The sequence below is a fragment of the Nasonia vitripennis genome, chromosome 2, assembly GCF_009193385.2.
Source record: "Nasonia vitripennis strain AsymCx chromosome 2, Nvit_psr_1.1, whole genome shotgun sequence".
NCBI classification, from domain to species: domain Eukaryota; kingdom Metazoa; phylum Arthropoda; class Insecta; order Hymenoptera; family Pteromalidae; genus Nasonia; species Nasonia vitripennis.
The window spans coordinates 6302055-6322246 of NC_045758.1; the positions used below are offsets into that span (position 1 = coordinate 6302055).

At 47.2% G+C, this 20192-nt stretch overlaps 1 protein-coding gene and 1 long non-coding RNA gene across 4 annotated transcripts in view; one reads left to right on the plus strand and one right to left on the minus strand.

The window, feature by feature from the left end:
• LOC100122558 (protein phosphatase Slingshot) overlaps positions 1-20192 on the minus strand; it is a 108059-nt gene that overhangs the window by 68710 nt on the left and 19157 nt on the right. The window contains exon 1 of one of the 3 annotated variants that reach the window (XM_001606119.4): positions 14197-14802. The exons of the other annotated variants lie outside the window; for them this stretch is intronic. Within the exon in view, the coding sequence (XP_001606169.2) occupies positions 14197-14276 (80 nt within the window). The 5' untranslated portion in view covers positions 14277-14802. Of the gene's footprint in view, positions 1-14196; positions 14803-20192 lie in introns of those variants that run through there. 3 annotated transcript variants of the gene reach the window in all.
• LOC116416120 lies at positions 3923-5221 on the plus strand. Its single transcript, XR_004226642.1, has 2 exons — positions 3923-4505; positions 4577-5221. It is a non-coding gene; the product is annotated as an uncharacterized LOC116416120 (long non-coding RNA).

The following is a 20192-nucleotide window of genomic DNA, read 5'->3' on the forward strand; positions in this document are numbered from 1 at the left end:
ATGGAGCTCGATCATTTTTTCCTCCCTGCGCGCGCAGCAGACTCGATTAACTCCTGAGCCGCGTCGCTGCTGCTGGATTTAGAACAAAGTTTCGCTGTTCGCCGGTATAGAGGAAATTGAAATATCGGACGCTCCGCGATGCTCTATTTTTACCTCTATAACTTTGATCGGCGAATTATTCATTTATCGCGGGGATTTTTCAAGGATGTCGATATGTACGGCGAGCAGTGAAAGTTTTAGAGATATGATAATAAGCAAAAGGATCGAAAGTGCGCGTTATCGGAATCGAAACTAGCGCTGAGTTATTGATGACGAACGAGTGTGTGATAAACTATAGGCAATTGTAGTTATTTTGATTTTGATTTTGATAAAAGTGAAAATGTATTATTTGCCGATGCCTCACGGGCAAGCAGATCTCTCCTGCAAATCCCTCATTGCGCAACACCATCAGCCTCGCGAGTGCATCTCTCTCTCTCTCTCTCTCTCTCTCGAGGGGGGAAAATGTCGAAAGACAACGAGAGGCGAAATTCCCAGACGAGTTTGAAAAAAAAAAAGAAATAATCTCCGTCGCCACGTGAGAACAACCAATTGTCGAATTACACCGCGAGGATCGGAGAGCTGGCATATAGAGAGGGGGGGGGGGGATTAGATTGTCCGTTACAATCGAGAGTAGCATGCTTTCAGGCCGATTCCCACGTGTCGACGCCGCATTCACAAGACTACAATGCAGCGCAGCGCCGGCAGCCGAAGGAGACTCGCGAGTGAGACTGCGGATAGAGAAAGAAAAAATAACGAGTCGCGCGCGTGTATCGACACACGCGTGCTCGCCGGCAAGGCTACTCGCTTCTATTAGGATTAAAAGTGAATGGGTCGCGCGAGGTTGTATCATTGTGTTCGAGTTGGCTGCAATGATAACGAGAGGATCTTTCTTCGGCCGATTTTTTTCGCGTTTGCGCGACACGATCTACTTGAAAGAAGAGAGTGGGGGACAAGAAGCGGCCTGTTCAACACGTGTGTATGGTAAGAAGAGGCTTGTGTGTATAATTAGTAGTTCGCGTAACGGTTAGCGACTCGTATAGTGTACGCGCCTACTTGTCGCATGTGTGGATTATTGTACACGCGCATATTGTATTCGCTAAGAGAATGATTTTTTAATTCCGCGCACACGCGCACTTTTCCTGTAAAGCAGTTTCCATTCAGGCATTGTTCGATGTATCGAGGTGTGGGTACGTGCACCGCTGTGCTTTTAGTAGGTGACCAGAACGCCTTTTTAATTGGCTCTCAGCCTCGATTCTGTCTCTCTCAGCCGAGAGTTATTGTTCGGCTCTTTTAACATGTTAACGATTAGCAACAAATTTGCACCTAATTAGGAAGTAGTCAGAAAATGTTCACGTTATTTCAGAAACAAGAATATAGTTCTATAAGGGCATCGAGCACTTCTCGTCCCTTTCGTACAGTAGACTACTGCGTTTATACAAGAGTCAGGAGCGGATCTCACGAGAGCGCGCGAAACGCGATACAATTATGTGAAAATGCCACTTTTGCACAGCGAGTACATAGTACATACGTACACTCGCGAGGAAGTAACCGTCATTTCCCGGCGCTGAAAAAGCCGTATTACGCGCTGCTGCCGACTTTATAAATCGCTCCGAGCTCCGCTACCGTTTGGGAATTATCTAATTAAGCGTAATACGAGCAAAAAGGTGATTCGGATCAAGATTGTCTGTCATTGTGCGAGTGCGTGGGCGCTACCGTGAGGAGAGATAGAGAGAGAGAGAGAGAGAGAGAGAGAGAGAAATTCGCTACTGGATAATACTTACGCACAACGCATACATTTCTTCCGAACAAATGCACACAATGACGACTATATTCTTCCGTAATTTATCACCATACTTGCCGCGCAGTCAGAGAGAGAGAGTGAAATTACGCGATTTAAATCGTATAAGGCTGGCTGTAAAACGTCCACTTAGAGCCGAGTATATAAATATCGTCGTGAGCCGCAAAGCAAGAAAACTCGTTGGTACTTACACGTACCCTCGTCGCTGCAGCAGCAGCCCCTGCTCGATTGTGTTTCACTTAACCGGTACGCCCACTGCTCTCTCTCTCTCTCTCTCTCTCTCTCTCTCTCTCTCTCGACTTCGAGAAATCTCTCTCTTTTCTCGGTATGCTGCAGTCGAAGCTTTATCGAGCAACTTCATCGCTCGGTTCGCGAATTTCGCTGAGCGACTCTGAAATATACTGACCGCGGCGTCGACTTTATCTCCTTATTCGAGAGCTGACTTTCTCCGCTCAAAGGTCGGAGCATAGACACGCGTCGGATATGCGGATTATACGATTTATCTGTGCCTAGGTCAGATGCTGTATACGCGTAGAGAACCGATTTATCAATAGGAAGGGACTAGGAGCGTGTCCGCAATTAGCTTCCATGCACGCGATCCTATCGCTTTGATTGTGTAATTTTCCGAGTGACTTGGTTGCAGTGTATGACTTTTTATCGATTTCGAGTGTATGCTATCGAAATAATTGATCAGTTATATATGTGCAGTGTAGGTTTTTCAATGCGGATTTCAGTTGAATTAGACGGAGAGAAAGAGAGAAACCAGTCGTGAGCTGAGGTTATTTTAATGAGAGACCCAGTTGTAATTAAACTACTCCATAATTTCAAAAACTATATGGGTCACCCGCAGTGAATTTCTCCGTCTCTCTACTACTACCACTGCTACATTAAATTTAATTTCATGCGCGAAATTTTCTCTCCTAATGTCCGCCGTTCTCTCTCTCTCTCTCTCTCTCTCTCTCTCTCTCGTTATAATTTGTAGCACCAACAGCTCTGCGTGAATAATTAAAATGAAAAATATAATTAAAAGGAACGAGCAATTTCCTACGAGAGAAGAAATCGAATCACATCAGGGAGAGAGGTTTTTCGCTTTTCGTCGCCGCAGCAGCCTAACGTCATTTCCACGCCAAATATAACACAGAGAGATCCGACGTCTGCGCCGAATTCCCCCAAAGCGATTTGCTCGCTACTTCCGAGTCGAAGGATTTCAGGGGTCGCGCCGTCTGCGTCGAGACAATTTCTTTGTTTGGAGAAAGATGCAGGAGGTCCGGACATAGAGAGAGAGAGAGAGAGAGAGAGAGAGAGAGAGAGAGAGAGAGAGAGAGAGAGAGAGGAAATAAAGGTGAAATATTATTCCTCTCTTTCGGGCTGTATAGAAAAAATCTAAGGGAGAAGTTCATATTCGCAACCCTGAAGCCAGTCTCTTTCGGCCTATCACAACGAATTTAAAGGGGATGAATCGAGATACATTTATGCAAACCCGAACAATAAATATCTCTTTCCAAGCTACAGGCACAAGAGAGGCTTATTAAAATCAACTTTACGAAATTAATTATCCGTGTCCGGGGAAGTGAAAAGCAATATGATGTACGGACTGCAGCGAGCGATCGCGGTCCTTAAAAAGCAAGCTACTTTATTAAAGCGTATCGCAATTACAATCGCGAATTCGAAATCAGCCTCTGATTCATACACGGCGCGCAGCAGCGTTTAATACGGCGGCTCGCTCTGCTCTCTCACAGCGGGACCGCGTACACATATAAAATCTCAACGTCGAATTATCGGTGCTGTTTACAAGCTTCCCATACAGTATATACTCGACCCCCCTGTATAGCCGCCGCACATCAGACGGAGAGAAATATAAAGAAGAATCGGGACAAAGACAAAGCTATCATCCTCCGCATATACTCGGCCGATAAACCGGATTTTATTCACTGCGAGCTTAATTGCGTGTAACGAGCGCGTTGTTAAGGTCAGAGTTGCAAAAGAACGCAGACGAGCCGATAATTACCGAGGTATCTTTCGCGGTAGCATAAAAGGGATCTCGCGGACTGAAAGAGAAGCTCTGAAATTAGCGTAGAGAGTGGATTGATCGGTAGCGTGTGTTTTTGCCGAGAACGTGATCGCGCGGCGCGTCTAGCGTTATTTTCGAGAAAGAGGTCGAGAGAGACTGCAGATCACGTTTGACCCTTTATAAACGCGAAAATACGAGTTCTCGAGTGTGCGCACGACAAATAACGTTTCGGCTGCACCAGCTTTTATGCGCGGATTGTCCGCGTTTCGAGCGATACCACAGCTAACTGTTTCAATGTCCGCCATATTTTTCAACCACTTGTAGGCCAAGACGGCGAAAAGGCGTCGCTTCACCGGCTTCCCTGTCAAAATCAGCCGATCGGCCAACCACTGCGCACGCGCAGAACTTTGGTTGCAAATGCGACTGCGCGTCCTCATCCCCACTCTACTAATACGTGTACTATAGGTATGTAAATTGCACGTAGCGTTCATGTGCTCAGCATAGCGTCCTTGGAACAAGTCTCATTTCCAAGTGTCGCCTACCCTCTCGCAATTTCAGATCTACGTCTGAAGTCGAACTGAGTCCAATGGCTTTACAAGAAAGAGTAATGGCTGAATAAGTCAACAAAAGAGCAGATGAAACAGCTAAAAAACATAAGTATTAAACTATTTATTTGATACGTAAGACTATACTTTGTACTTTCAATGAAATCGAAAAATATTTTTTAGGCTTTCGCTAAGGCCAAAATACCGCTAAGCAATCATTGTCCCCTAGATGATTTAATAAACATAATTCGACGTCATATGGAATCTTCGCAACTAAGTGAAAGACAGAGAAAGGATGAGTATATGACTGCGAAGCAGTACCAGGATTTCGTGGTCAAGTCAGCTTCGCTCACAGTAGAAATTGAAAAGATAAAGAGCGACGAAACTTTGCCGGAGGAAATAAAGCGGAAAAAATGCCTCGCTAATGAAAACATTCAGATTCGTGCAAAACTTCAAGAAATAATAGTCGGTGTTCAATGTTTGAAGCAGGAGAAGAAAAATTTTAAAAGTAAAATCAAAATTCTGAGAGGTGACATAATACAAATTCGAAAGGAGTTCATCGATTGTGGGAAAATTTTTCCGTTCGTAGAAAACTGCAATATTTTACCGAGAAAATTAAATGAGTGGAGAAACAAATTTCGTAAGCTTCTCGATTAATTTTCAGTTAATGAAAGTATACGTCGATTGTTACAGTATGATGCGTGCTATTTATGCTGGTAATAAATAAATGCAATCATCCCTCACTTTCATAATCATCAAGTTTTACCACGTTAAAAATGTTATATGTGAAATTTAAATGTTATTTGAATAAATATTAACACTGGCACCGCTAAAATTTCTTGATCTAATTGTACCTATCAACATCGCAAATCCCAAGTTTTATCCTTCTACAGCAGGCTACAGAACGTGTGATTCTGGACACCCTGTACATACTCGAGGGCTCTTTTGAATACTCAACGCTTACTCGAATAAGCTACACTTACTTCGCATCGATCTGGTCCGCGTATAACTTGCAGCCGAGGAATTTATTAAAAGGTTTCGTCGAGGTTACCTAATTATTCATGCTCAGCATCCCATTTCGAACTGGGTCACCTCGATACACAAAGTACCGCGCGCTCGCTTGAATTTTCCATGCGAAAACTCACCTGCAACAGAAAAGAGAAAAAAACAATTAGTCGAGCACTCGCATATTTACATCATATTATTAAACTCTAATATAGCAACTAAACGCCCGAACAACGACGCGCAAAGAAACAATCGCAGATCAAAGAAAATCCCACCCCCTACAGCGGAGTCCTCGGTCCATCCATCTCGCAAAGCCTAGGCGGAAACAAAGCAAGTCAGCGCCGAAAAATTTACGGCACAGATCGTCTCCGCCTCTCTCTCTCTCTCTCTCTCTCTCTCTCTCTCTCTCTCTCTCTCTCTCTCTCTCTCTCTCTCTCTCTCTCTCTCTCTCTCTGTAACAATGCGATCAGAAAGCCGTGTACAGTGGTGCAACGCTACGCAGCGAGAGACTACGCTCGCGTGTGCTGCAGCTTCTTTAGCCCTCAGATCGATATTATCCGCACGCGCCGCGCATAGCCTTTGTCTTCGCACTTGTATACGTACACATACACTCGTCCCTTGGCCGAGAGGCGCACATCAAGGCCGAGCATACTGTCGCGAGATCTGCGTCGTTATGCGGAGTCGGCTTTCCTGTCTCTCTCGACGCTTTATTATAATACCGTGAAGATAAACGCGCGTATGCGAGTATGTCTAATATAGAAGAAGAGAATCTCCGCGGATGTAATTGCATATCTTCTTGGTTGCAGTCTTTTCCGCCGCGATTTCGTTATTATTCGCATGAGGCAGCTTCTCCTTGGCTTTATACTCGTCGTAAACTACAGCAGCAGCAGCAGCAGCAGCAGCAGCAGCAGCAGCAGCAGCCGGCAGTAGCTTCCAGCTACACCGAGAGTGAGAGAGTTTTGCATAAAACCATCGTCGCTCTGCACGCTATGCTCCCTACTCGGTCTTGTGTGCAGCACCCCGTTGTTGGGGTGTGCATTACGTAAGAGCCCCGAGGCCAGACGGACAGTCTCCCTCAGCTCGATCGCTATGCAACTATACATAGCAGAGGCTGCTGCAGAGCTAGAAGCAACGAATAATCGATAAAACGTCTCGCTGCGTCTGCACAGAGAGACGTGTAGCGGATTCGAAAGCGTATAATGCACAACTTCGCGCGCTGATGTCGTCTGAGAGAAAAGAACTAGATCACCTTCGCGGAATTGCACTGGGAATTCACGATCCCAGTGACTCAGTGTACAGCGAGGGCTTCTCCTGCCTGCCTCTCTCTCTCTCTCTCTCCCTCATGGGTATACGAGGCTGCAGTTGTCAGCACTCCGTAGCTGTCTCTCTCGACGGGGGGAAGAATCGCAAGTGGAGGAATCTATAGGGTAGAGGATAGAAAGCCCCAAAGGGGGAAGGCAAACTGCGAGGAAAAAAGCTGCCAAGAGAGGCGAGGAGAGAGAAAACAATTCGACACGACGCTGTGAGAGCTATGCGCGTATAAGAAAATGAAGCAGCCGAGGAAACGAACTGCTGCTGCTGCTGCTGCTATACCTGCTTACTGATTGCCGATTCGATTTTCTAAAAATTACTTTCTTCGACGCGTAGAATTATTCTTCGCAAAGTAAATTCAGCGTTCGCGTCTATGATGAAGAGTCGTTGGAAGACTCGGGAGTAATTAAAGGAAAGAAATCACGGACGAATCGGAAAAATAAACGAGCTGACGAGTCGCGACTCTCGTGGAGAATAAAAGTGCCGGAACCAAAGAGGCTCGCGAGACGTTTACGAGTTGCGTGTCCACGTCGCTCCTTCTTTATCGCTTCTCTCTCTCTCTACTTCTTTCTCTTCTCCTACCCTCTCTTTTTTTCTTCGCCGTTTGACTCCCTTCGTTGATTCGCGCGTAAAGACAACTCATCCGTGTTTTCTTTTTTCTTTCCCTCGCGCTTCTCTCCAAAGCGAGCACAGAAGTCAAATGAACTTGGCAGCTGAAAGTTTTCCTCTCTCTCTCTCTCTCTCTCTCTCTCTCTCTCTCTCTCTCTCTCTCTCTCTCTTTCGGAATTTACGACTCTCCTCGCTGCTGATGCTCCTTCTCGGGAATGAGTCACGTTGGAAATTTAAGTGCAGTAGCGAAGCTATAAGCTTATTAATCGAGAAGATGGATCATATTTTTCGGTTCGTCAGAGACGCGATAGTAATGAAAAGAAACTTTACGGAGTCCATACGCGCGTATTAGTAATTTAGACGTCGTTGTAATTCATCTTTTATTGTGGTCGTTGAACTCGGAGAACAATCGCTTTCGCTTCGGACTCCATGAAAAAAAAAGTGAAGCTAGCGCGGAGTAAAAATAAAGAAGCTATAAAAATTCCGTGAAAAAAAGAAAGAGAGAGAGAGAGAGAGAGAGAGAGAGAGAGAGAGAGAGAGAGAGAGAGAGAGAGAGAGAGAATCGTCTGCACGCGACGAAGCGTAAACCGTCAATATCAAGGCTGTAATATGCAGCGCAGCTCGCATGCAGAGCCTATATAGCGAGACGAGTGCAACGAATCCTCGGGGTAGTGACATATCGATCAACTGGCGGCGACTCGGCGCCAAAGTGGCTGCAGCCGGCGTACTGCAGCGCGCCCGTATTATACATGCATGCACGTACGCGTGTATTACGAGGAACAGGAAGTGCAGCGAGGAAGGAGAGGCGATCACGCGAGAAGCCTAGGCTGTGTACAAGCTCCGTTTTTCCTCCCTCGATCTTTCTGCGGCCGCTCGGTGCAATAATGCCGGGGGATGAGGCGAGCTGGGACAAGGGTGAGGGTGTGCATGTATTGACTGTTAAATTGTTATTTCTAACAGCGAGATTCGAATTTCTAACTGAAAGTAATCCCTTTTAGAATTTGTCTTGTACAATCAGTACATCCCATCAGCCCGAACATCGATAATTATCCCAGCGAACAGCGAGCGATCTTCGATTCGATCGGCACTCCACAGCCCAAGCTCTGAAGTACAAGCCGAACTCTCTGCGGTCGTGTTAGGAAAGCCGCGGCGCGTGTTACGCCGGCCGGTCGCCCCGGCAACGGACTAAGTCCGCGTGTGTTCTAATCGATGTCGAACGAATTTTTCCGGCTGACTCTCTTGACTCCCCAGAGAGAACAAAAAAAAAACAGGCATCGCTCGTTCTGTATGCTATTGTGTATACACACACACACACACACACACACACACACACACACAGCGAGAAGGAAATTAAGAGATCGAGAGACTTGTAACACTTTCACCTCGGAATCGAAGTGAAAGTTCGCGCGCGGTACGTCGGATCGATTTTTCATCGGCGTCTCCGCGAGGGATTTCGTAATTGTTTTTGCGCGCGAGCAATTATTTTATTGCGAGCTGCATGGTGTTATAAATTATCGGAGCGAAGCTTCGCTGAATTATAATCGCGAGGATATTGCCTATTTTCGCAGACAGCACCGAGTGCGGATAATTGGAGGAATTTAATCTGTCTTGCAACATTGAGCCGTAATAGTTGTGATAATAATATTATTCCTGCGGCTGGAATTGAATCGTTATTCGCTTTGCACGCTACGCGGGAAATAACAAAGCACGCTTAAAATATACTATAACTCGAGCATCGAGAGGAAAATTGGATCTTCGGGAGATCGCCCCAAGATAATATCCCTAATTTCATAATTAACCAGTCGCAGCATTCAGCCATCAAGGCATTTCAGCATATTCCCCCGTAGCCTCGGCGAGCCTATTAGCACAACGCTGTGTGCTCTCGATATAATAAACAGCGGGCAGACACGAAGCGGTATGCAGCAACACGTGAAATTGCGTAAAACGATGGATTTCCATCGTGGATCTATCTCGCTTATCTGCCTCTCGTTGGCGTGATTAGCTTATAAACGCCGTCGTTTCGCTGCGAGAAGGTCTCTCGCGTTTCATAAATCCAGAAGAGCAGAAAAAAAAACACAGTGTATATGCAGTCGAGGTCGAGATCTGCAGCAGCGCGGGTATATGGACTTACTTAACGCGTTATACGCTCGGTTTATATTACGTGCGCGCGATGAACGTCGTTGCGCAAGTTATAGCTTCGTATCGCGCGACATTGAACTCTATCGAATTTTTGAGGTTGTCCCATCCTTTCACACATATTTGAATTTTCTTTCCCAACGAGGGATTCACGCGGACGGTTTCGTAAACACATGTACAAAGTAAACATGTAAGCGATGTTGCAGCGGATACAATATCCTGCAAAAATCGAAGTATCGGCATAAAAACCGGTTTTTCCAAAGTGCGCTCAAATTACTCCGAACGTCAAATTTCCAACATAGTTTCCATCTTCTCCTCCTCCTTCCCTTTTCAGCCTGTCTTCCGCTGCGCGCCGGTACATATCTGTTAAATACCCGCCAATTAAGCCGCGGCAAGTTTTAATTATCCTTCGGCTCATCGCGGTCCGAGCTTTGCGTCGTCCCTCCCTCTCTCTCTCTCTCTCTCTCTCTCTCTCTCTCTCTCTCTCTTTCTGTATACTGCTGCAGACATCGCTCTGTGAAGAGAGAGAGAGAGAGAGAGAGAGAGAAAGAGAGACAGAGAGAGTTTGTTGACCCGAGAGAGTCTCGACAAGCCGACTGAGAAGAGCAGCAGCATCAGCATCGGCTCACTGCTGCTGCTCCTCTCTCGTCCACTTCTTCTTCTTCTTCTTCGGCTTTGTATACGTATACGTACAAGTGCGACGAACAATAAATATTCATAAAGCGTCGAGGCGCGCGCGCGCGCACGAGGCTGGAATCTCCGACAATGATGATTCGTACCATGACCCACGTCACGATTTTCGTTAATGCGTATGTGGTTTAGTGGAGTGGCGGCACCGGGATTCCTAATGACGCTATTACCTGTATCTCCCTGGCTTGATAAGCTTGTTTTTCCCTTCTTCGATTTCACACACATACAGCTGTTTTTTATTTCGCCTGCGGTCGATATTCCCCGTATACGAATTCCCGCAAATGTCCGCAGGGCTGAAATCGACCTGAGGGACACGTATTCTTTGACCACACAGCGGCGGCGGCAAGAGTCTCTCTCTCTCTCTTCTTCGACTATACACTACGGAGCATAGAGAAAACGCGCGCGTAATTGCTCGGGGCACCCCGTATAGCATTCAACCAGTTCACGACTCTTCGCAGGAGCAGCTGTCGCATCAGCTGACAGCCAGCGAACCGAGAGAGCGAAAGAGGGCCCGAGAGAGAGAGAGAGAGAGAGAGAGAGAGAGAGAGAGAGAGAGAGAGAAATTCAAGTGTGTGTATGCAGCAGCGCAGCGGCGACGACGAGGGGGGAAATGCCAGTAGGCAGGTTTCGTGTATACCGAGATTTAGCCGGCAGGTCGAGCGAAAAGAGAACGAGAGATTCGTCTGCGGAGATTATCGAGTGAGCTGGGTTATTACGCTTCGAAGTTTGCGCGTATTTGGCTCGACGTTTGAATGGCTGATGATGTTGTTTTTTATTCGACGCAATGAACGCTGCTGGTGATGATTTAATGAGGCTCGTTTTTTTCTTCTTCGCGGTGCGTCCGACACATATTCCGCGCCTGCGAGTATTATACATTCTGGTTTATTGTGTAATCTATGAATACGTTATAAGCCTGTAATGAGGCGATGATAATCGCGTCGGCTGATCCCACCGGTAATCGCCAAGTAGGTATACGAGCAAGTCGTGTTATAGAAGAGAAATAAAACTGCAGGACGCGTAATATTCTCGCAATGCAAACACACGAGAAATTTCAGGACGATACAATGTTGTATCGCGAGATACTTTTTGCCCAAAGTTCGTTGCTCTGGTTATAACGATGGCCTTGGTGCCTCAGCGCACGATTGCGCGCGGCTTTGAGCAACTGGCTAAGCAGCTCGCTTGACTGATAAGAGAACCGCCTCGCGGTATATAACAACAGAGCCGCGCGCAGTCGCGATATTGCAATGCGCGCGTATACGTTACTTCCTTTCGAAACTGTAACTCGGTTCTCGGTCGCATTGAGTGCATGCGCTATGTATAGAAACTGCTGCAGGGATTATTGGCGATTGGCAATCGATGAGGCACGTATACACGCGATTGAACTTTGGCAATATGCAACGCAAGAGGGAGCATCTCGAGGAAACAGTTTGAGGCCCTCGGTAGACCAAACAAAAGCAAACGCACGGGTTTACGATCCTCCCGACAAAGGCGCGTGTAAACAATTCACGCGAATGAAGAATCTTACGTCGGGAAAAAATAACACACAACCTGCAGTAGCCGCTGACCATCGGCGCACACGTGCTCTCCGAGTATATCTCTCGAGAGTCGAGAAAAAAGCGAGTGGAAGGTGGACAGGCGTTGAAATCGAGTATACTGGTACGCGCCACGAAGAGATAGAGAGAGAGAGAGAGAGAGAGAGAGAGAGAGAGAGAGAGAGAGAGAGAGAGCGGACCGTTGGGCCCGGCGAAGGACACGCGGAGAGACGGAAACCGGAGCCTGTGCGTTTCTCTCTCTCTCTCTCTCTCTCTTCTCTGCGACGTTGCCACGTGCTCTCTCCCTCTCCGTCTTCAGCTCGAACACGCGAGCCGAAAATTGCTCCGAAATTTTGACGCACGACTGTCCCTCCAATTTGCGAGCGATCGGTTTTGCTTTTTTGCCCCTGGACACGCGTGTACAGCATCGAGTAACGGAGGGCTAAAATAATTCAGAGTCTCTACAATTTCGTTCAAGTGCGCAGCACTCGAGGATGAAAAGAGAGAAAGAGAGAGAGGCTCTTAGAGCAAAGTACATAGGCGCAACTATACGCAACGAGGAAGCAGGAAGTAGGCAGCGCACTAGGAAAGTAATAAAATCGATGCTCTCTCGCAGGCGGAGGCGGAGGCCGTGTGTATAAGTGCAGCTCGGGAGGCATAAAGCGTTTGAGAACCACTGACAGGGTCGGGTAATCCCCCGACCGTCGTCGTCGTCCTCGGTCGATGCCCACTTTTTATTTAAAGGTAGAGACACATACTCCGTCGTGTTTGTATATTCGGGCAGGTACCCGGAGAGATTTCGCTCTCCCTCCCTCCCCCCACCTCTTCTTTTCGGGGCTTATTTAGGGCGCTGCGCGCGTGCAGTGCGGTACACGTCTATTTGGACGATAGTTTCCGCGCTGTGTCTCTCGAGGGCCGCCTCGTGTGATAAAGTTACGATTAATGCGTGTGACTACTATACTTCTCTCTTTCCCCTCCAAGAAGCCTCTACAAAATTTCCCGCTGCCGAGAGCGATAATCGATTCCCTTTCAATTTGCAGCAACGTCCAATCATGCAAATAACAAAGCTAACAAACTGCAGCCACTCTCGCGCAGCTCATTACGGACAATGTACAAGCGTGCAGTACTCGAACAACGCGCTGCTGCAAATTCGTTCAGAGAAAGCATCTACATATACAGGGCCTCGCGCGCGCAAGAGATCCCTTTCCGCAAAATTCGTGGCGCACGTGTCATTACACCGCAGCGCCGTAATAAGCTCTCTCGCGCATAGGTATACATACACGCTCGCAGGACTCCACCACCGCCTACTCCTCCTCCTCTTCCTCGAAGCGAATTTTCTTTCCGGCGGCGGCGGCGGAGGATATAATGCGCGCAAGAGAGGATTACCGCGCGCGTCATGCATATATGTATCGCGAGACTCTCGCGCATAACTTATCGAATGTGTATAATGCGCAGAGAGCGAGAGAGTTTTTAAGTGAGAGTCATGCGTGAGCTGCTGCGCTGATGTAATCCGCGGTATGTATATAGAGCTACGCGCGAGATAGTGGCGATGACGAGCAACGAGAGGGAGGATTTTTTTTTCAATTTTGACAGAGTATAGTATATTTTCATCGCGCGTGTCTGGAGAGTTTCGCTTTTAAATATAATAATAATCCACGGTCTGGCAGGCAGGAGCCGTTTGAATAATACTCGGAAACTTTTGCAACAATACGCACCTGCAGCGCAGCGTAAATTATTCCCGATTCGCAAAGTGTACACAACTACACTGCACTTTTCCGTTCTCTTTCGCGCGCATATCGATCGCCAGTCGCGTTCGTTCGTTTCTCTCTCTCTCTCTCTTTTTTACATTACGGCGACCCAATTCCATCGCTAAAAAGATTATAAGGTTGAATTTAGCATACGTCCTAGATGTCCCGGCGAGCGAGAGCTCTCTCGAATACTACGTATCGGCGATATCGCGTAAATCCTTTATTTACAAGAGCGATGGGCGAAATTCAGAGCGAGGATACAGACTGCGCGCCGAAAACATTGTCTTATATCTCACCGACCTTCGCCGTTCAGCTGTCGTCGTCGTCGTGCGTTACGCCGATTTCAGAAGATGAATGGCGAAACGCAAATGACTGGCTTTAATTATACCACCGGTGTATAGCTGAATGAACCGGCCGGAGAGTCGTTATACGTAAAGTAATAATTTTTCTTATTACGTATAGGTATACGTCCTCGGAAAAGATGGACACGTATATTTTTGTGGAATTTGCGGACCAATACACAAGCAAACTTGAAAAAGCCAGCGTGTACATTTGTTTACCAATGCGATGATTCAACTACAGCCCGACGATATCAGCCGTACGATCGTATCGACGAGATCGAGTATAGTTGCGCAGGTACATCGCTCGGAAATTCCTCCGACGTATATACCGATATTATAAATAGTCAATTATACATCGAGCGGACCAGGTCGATAAATCATAAATTTTCCTCCCGACAGACCGCGAAAAAAGGAGCATCGAGAAAACCAACCTGATGTACTGTATGTAACCATGCCTGGCGTCCTCGAAGAGGAAGCCCGGATTCCGCATCTCGATCTTCTCGAAGACCATTTAATAATCCGGACGGGCCGACACGCAGTCGGCCTGCTCACGTCCTCGAGAAAACAACAACGTCGACTGCTGCCATCATCATCATCATCATCCTCATTTTCTCCCGGCCGCAATCTTCTGCTCCTCTTCTTCTTGTCCTGCAGCAGCAGCAGCAGCAGCTTCTTCCCGATGGCTCGATCAGAACGACGACAACGGGGACGACGTGGAAGGCATCTCGAGAGACGGCATCAGCGGCGATTGACCTCGCCGGCAAACGCTGCTGCTCTTCTCTCCACGTGCTTGGCTCCGAGCACTGAGGCCCCTTCTACGCAGGTTTACGAGTATGTCGGTCCCAGAGGAGTACGCACCGCTACTCTACATCGTAGTCCGGGGCTCGTCCCATCCCGACAACGGAACAGCACACACAACCGAGCCGTACACGCGCACAAACACTCGCGACGCAGAGACAAATGAACGTTGTGGCAGAGAGCGCTCACCGGCGATGTTGCTGCTCGGGCAACGAGCGCTGGCCGACTGAGGCTCTCGAGAGCTCGCCGCGAGTCGAGCTCACGATGCCTCCCCACCAGCGCGAGCGCCGGCTGCTCCCGCTGCTGGTATATACTCTGTGTATTAACCAGCGAGCTACCTGGTAGCTCAAGCATCAGTGCTTTTTCTCTCCTCTCGAGCGACAAATCGCTTGTGCTGCCTGCTCGACCGATCGATTGTTCGTTATATACTTGTCCACGGAGTTATATTGTCGATGGACTTTTACTTTTACGAGCTTCCAGTCCATTCTTCCGCCCCGGCGAGCTTCTTTTCTCGAAGGAAGTCATTTTTGCTTATTTCGTTTTCTTCTCGTGAGTCTGCTGGAAGCTGCGCGCACACAGAGCAGAGAGAAAGAGTTCGTTAGCTCTCTCTCGCGCGCGCGCGCGGAGCCGAGACGAGAGAAGACTTTGTCGAAGAAGAAGGAGAAAAAGACGAGCAGGGAAAGAAAGAAGAAGGGCCGAGAGGTGGAATCACCGGATGCTGCGGGATACCCTCATTCTGCATTCTGCCTCTAATTTTTTTTCACACACACACACACATACTCAGCGCCTGATGTACTTCTGGATCGAGGGGCCGCGGCTTTTTATACGGGTTTCGATTGCGCGCAGGTAGCGGGGAATCAGGCTGGAAAGAATTTCGCGTTCGCGTCATCGTCGTCGCTGGGATATATTTTGCTTTACGAAAATTCTCAGTATTTATGCGCCCGCGCGCTAATTGGGCGATGTATGCAAAAACTTACGTAACCACAGCGCGCCCGGAGATGGCGTCGAGCGATAAGTTTTATGCGTTCTCTAACTCACCTGAAACAAAGAGAAGAACATTGAAATTAGATCGAGATTATTAAAATATATACGTGCTAGATTATATAGTTTGTAACATGTATATAAAACATTGTATAACACAGAGCGTCGCTACACGTAGTTCGCAAGATATTTAGCAACTGGATCAGGAGAGCCATGTGTGCAGCGCAACGAAAATCATAATTGCACAGCTCTCGGAACGATATACTCGTTACGCTACGCGCTTCGAAGCGCCCAAGAACAACGAAACATCTTTGTATATACGTATAAGTACACAGTACACACAGGCTGGAATATATGCGTTTCGCGGATTTCCCAGCCTGTCATTATCAAATTATTTTTAGAAAACAAAGTACGCAAAAGTGAATTATATCTCGATTACACGAATAAAGAGGCTGGAATACTAATAAGGCTTTGCGTTGCATTAATGCGAAATTCAGTCAGAAGAAGCTGAACGTTATTATAGTAATGTCGCTGGATTTCTAATAATTAGCGAATTTGACATATAGGCGTGTAGGTTAGTTATGAAATACACTCCTTGTGCAACCCCGCGGTGTATTCATTTTTTCCCAGTATCAGAAGAACCTTTTTAAATACAAAAACAACATTTGCATCTCACTCAAGAAATGAATTGTGCGTCTAGGAATCCGCCTCACAAAGCACGTCGCCCACCTTCCAAAGGCCTAATTTAGGGATGCCGCGCAATGTGCATCCGGAATTAAGTCTCGCCGAGAACGAACGCCGAGAGAGCGAGAGAGAGAGAGAGAGAGAGAGGAACTTGAAAGGGGCTTCTATTTATGCCGAACTGGGCTAGAGATTCGCAGCTCTTCTCTCCGACGAGCTGATTCATTGGCGAATTGAAAGAAGGAGAAGAAGCAGAACTCGAGTGTTCAGCGTCTCGGCTGGCAGCATGAAAGAGCGAATACTATATGTACACGATGCTTTCTTAGAATAACGTATTATATGTTTTATTGATTGGCAATTGCCGCGCGCATAAGCTTTAACGCCAGACCGTCTGTATAATCCAAAGCTATTCTCTCGTTAGGTTTTTATGAAATTCTATTACAGAACCGCAATTTCAGCAGCGTTTACGACGCATTGTCGCGTTATATTGCACTCGACGGAATATAAATTAATGTATACGGACGCTGACAATTAATTCCCGCATTAAGTCCCTCTTCCGCTTTGCGCGCGGATTATTAGACGAAGCATATAAGTTTCGCGCGCACGACGATGTTATTATATGGAAAGTGAGATTCCTCGACCATTAATTTACACCGCATCGTGTGTGTGTGTATTCAAGACGCTTGTAAATAACGCCGATGAATTTTTGTCGCTGTTGTACACGGCTCAAAAATAATAATACGTATCGCTGCGTGCATAATATTCTCTCCTCTCGGCGAGTTTAAAAGCGAATTAATCAAAGATGATACCCCCGCGCGCGTTAAATTTGCAAAACAGCGCTTATTCGCGTCCCATAGCGTGTATTTCACAAAGACATTAAAATAATCCCCCCCGCACGAACGCTATCAAGACATTACTTCTCGCGCGCGGCCCTTCTTCGCAATTTGGCCCAAGAAAGCGCATAAATCTCGCGCAATTACACGCGAGCGCGCTGCGGACCGAGTACACACACAACGGAGCGAATATAAGCGAGGGAAGAAAAATACATAAAGATTCGCTATTTATAAATCAAAGCGGCGGCGGCGGCGGCGGCGGTTTCTCCGCGGGTCAAGCTGATAATTCATCGCCCCGAGAGAGAGGTGTACGCGTATGGAAAATAAAGAAGATGGCGTTGCGTGAGTTTTCCCCTCTCGCGCTCTATAGACTATGTACAAATGCTAGACAGGGCTGCTGCTGCTGCTGCTGCTGTAGCAGCTGGAACACAAAGGCCGGCCTTGAGACTCTTTTCTGCACCCTCTCCGCGCAGGTAAACATCGCTTTTACTCTCTCTCTCTCTCTCTCTCTCTCTCTCTCTCTCTCTTGCGGTATAGGAGGAAGTAGGAGCAGCCTGCAGAGATTTCAGATAAAGCTCGCGCTTGTCTCCCACAGTCGCGAGCGGCCCGCTAAAAAAAAGGATATTCCTGTATAACTCGTGCGCGCCCCTTACATACACCGCACTGCATAGTGGTCAGAAGAGCGGGCATACAAAGCGCCGTGTGTGTGTGCGCGTGTATGTGTTCGTGCGCCGCGGACGACTCCAAGGCCGGTCAAAGGACTCACGCGCGCGCACGCCGTAGATACAGTTGGGATGCGGCGTGAGAAAGAGAGTAATAGAGATGAGCGATGTCGGAAAAAGGAACGATACGCGCTTGACTAATGTCGACGAGGGATGATACAAATCGCTCGTCTTGCTCGCGGTGTATTGTAAACACTCGCGAGTGTATGTGCAACGAAAGGCATCCGAGTGGGCTAATTGAAAGTCTATGCGGAGATGCTGCGGTGTATAACACACACACACACACACGAGGATGAGAATCGAGGGAAAGTAGTGAATTGTGACAAAGGGCGCGAAGAACAAAAAGAGCCAAGAAGCTGTGCGGTAGCCCACACCCAGATTCGCTTTCGTTGTGTACAACGAATCCAGCGCATGTGCTGCAGATGGCAGGCGCGCATTTGAATTGTGCGATATTCGACTGTTTCTTTTTCCGCTTTTTGTTACGCGCGTGTGCTTTGAATGCAATGTTTTCTTAATCGAGCGCGTGCTCGCGCATTGTTTCGCGTTTATTAAATCATACTCCGGTCTATGCGTGTGTGCTGCTGCTGCTGCTGATGCCGGAGAAAATTAGCGTTTCGCGAGAGCTTACGGCATGAGTACTTTGTTTTGAGGAATAATGCGCCGACACGTTTTGGATGTATATTTTCAGATTAGAAAAGTCATTCGTTCAAGTCGAAACAATCGATTGTTGTATTACAGTCGATTAGAAAGTTCGAAAGGGATCGCTTATTGTTATGCAAGCGGGAGCTGACCGTAGAGCGAATCGCGCATTCCGTTTGAATATTCCGGAGAGTTTATGACACTTCGCGAGAGAGCAATGGTTGTTGTTGCAGCGTTTATTGCAACACAGCTCGGCTGCAGTCCCAGGAAAGAGCGTTAAATGATAATTACAGCCGAGAGAGGGGTATTAAAAAAAGCCAATCGTCCATGAATCCTTTATCGCGCGTTATACATAGAAAGCGAAAGTTTTTGATATACTTCAGTGATTCCATCTATAAGAGACTTCTTTCATATCCGATCAAATCGCACGATCTCTCGTGGGTATGTGTATCCACACTCTATCCGATAAAAAAAGAGCTCGTTTAATCGCTGCTGGACAAAGAAAGCAGTGTATAGTAGACGACCATGTGAGCGAGCTGCTCACCGACACAGGTAAAATCTAATTCGAGAGAGAGAGAGAGAGCCGCAACCGACGTCCGCGCCTTTGTTTGCGATATAGCCGAGTGAGAGAGCTTTTGTCAACCGAAGCCCTAAACGACGAGCCTTGGCGATTTTCGTCGGGTTAAAAAGAGCTAGACAGAGAGACTATATTTTTTCCTCCCGACAGCCGCCGCGCTTTTCTCTTCGTTTTTTTCAGGGCTCTCCCATTGTCTTTTCACACCAGTGCTTTCGCTCTTCCTTTGCCGATTACTTTTCGAAGCAGCGACGGAAGTTAAAAACAAACGCTATTTTCCCTCAAATTTCCATATTCGCCAACGCGGCAAAATAATTTCCCTCGTCGAGCGAAGGAGTAGTCTTTAAAAAGGCCTGTGCGAGCACAAGTGCGTCGAGTCGTGCTTTATCTAGTCGAGAAAAGTTAAACGTCGAAAAAAGCTGCCGGAGAACGAAAGTGAGAGATACGACACTGCGCATAAAAGAAGAAATTGAAAGCCAAGGAAAGATCGATCGAGCAATTTTATACATTGTGCCCGCGGTGCTGATCGATGGTTATAAATTCGGCCGTACATGGGTAATGAGCGCGAATAATTTATCAATGCGATAAAGTTTTTCCTTCATTGCAATTGTTTGATCCGCGATAAAACTTTACTGCCGAAAGGGACAGTGATATTCTTTACGGCGAATCGTCGTAGGTATAATAAAATTTATTGTGCATTTTGAGGATCGATCGCGGGCTATTTTTATCGAGAAAGTTTTTGCGCGTTAATTCCGTTACGAACGATCTCGAGAGAGACGGATTGCGCCACAAGCGCAATCAGTGTTAAAAGCGATCTCGCGCGCGGCGCAGTTAAGTTTTATGCAAATAGCGAACCATTTAACTTTCCAATAATAGTATACCGCTCGCTCGCTGGTGAATAACCAATAATTAACCCGTGTCTCGGATCATAAAGCTCATTATCACTCCCCGCGAAATCCCCGATTCGATCCGAAACGACCGTATCGTCGAAGAGAAAAATAAACCTTCTCTTTTTTCGAATACTGCGCGTGCGTGAGAAATAATCTCCCTCTCGAAAAAAGCAAATCGACGAATATCAATACTGCAAGCTCGAGAAACCGAGATACAGATGCAAACGAGCGCAATGAGTATCTCGAAGCTCCGACGAGGAGACTGGTCTCGTCGTCGTGATCGTATATAAGCACACTCCAGACAAACAC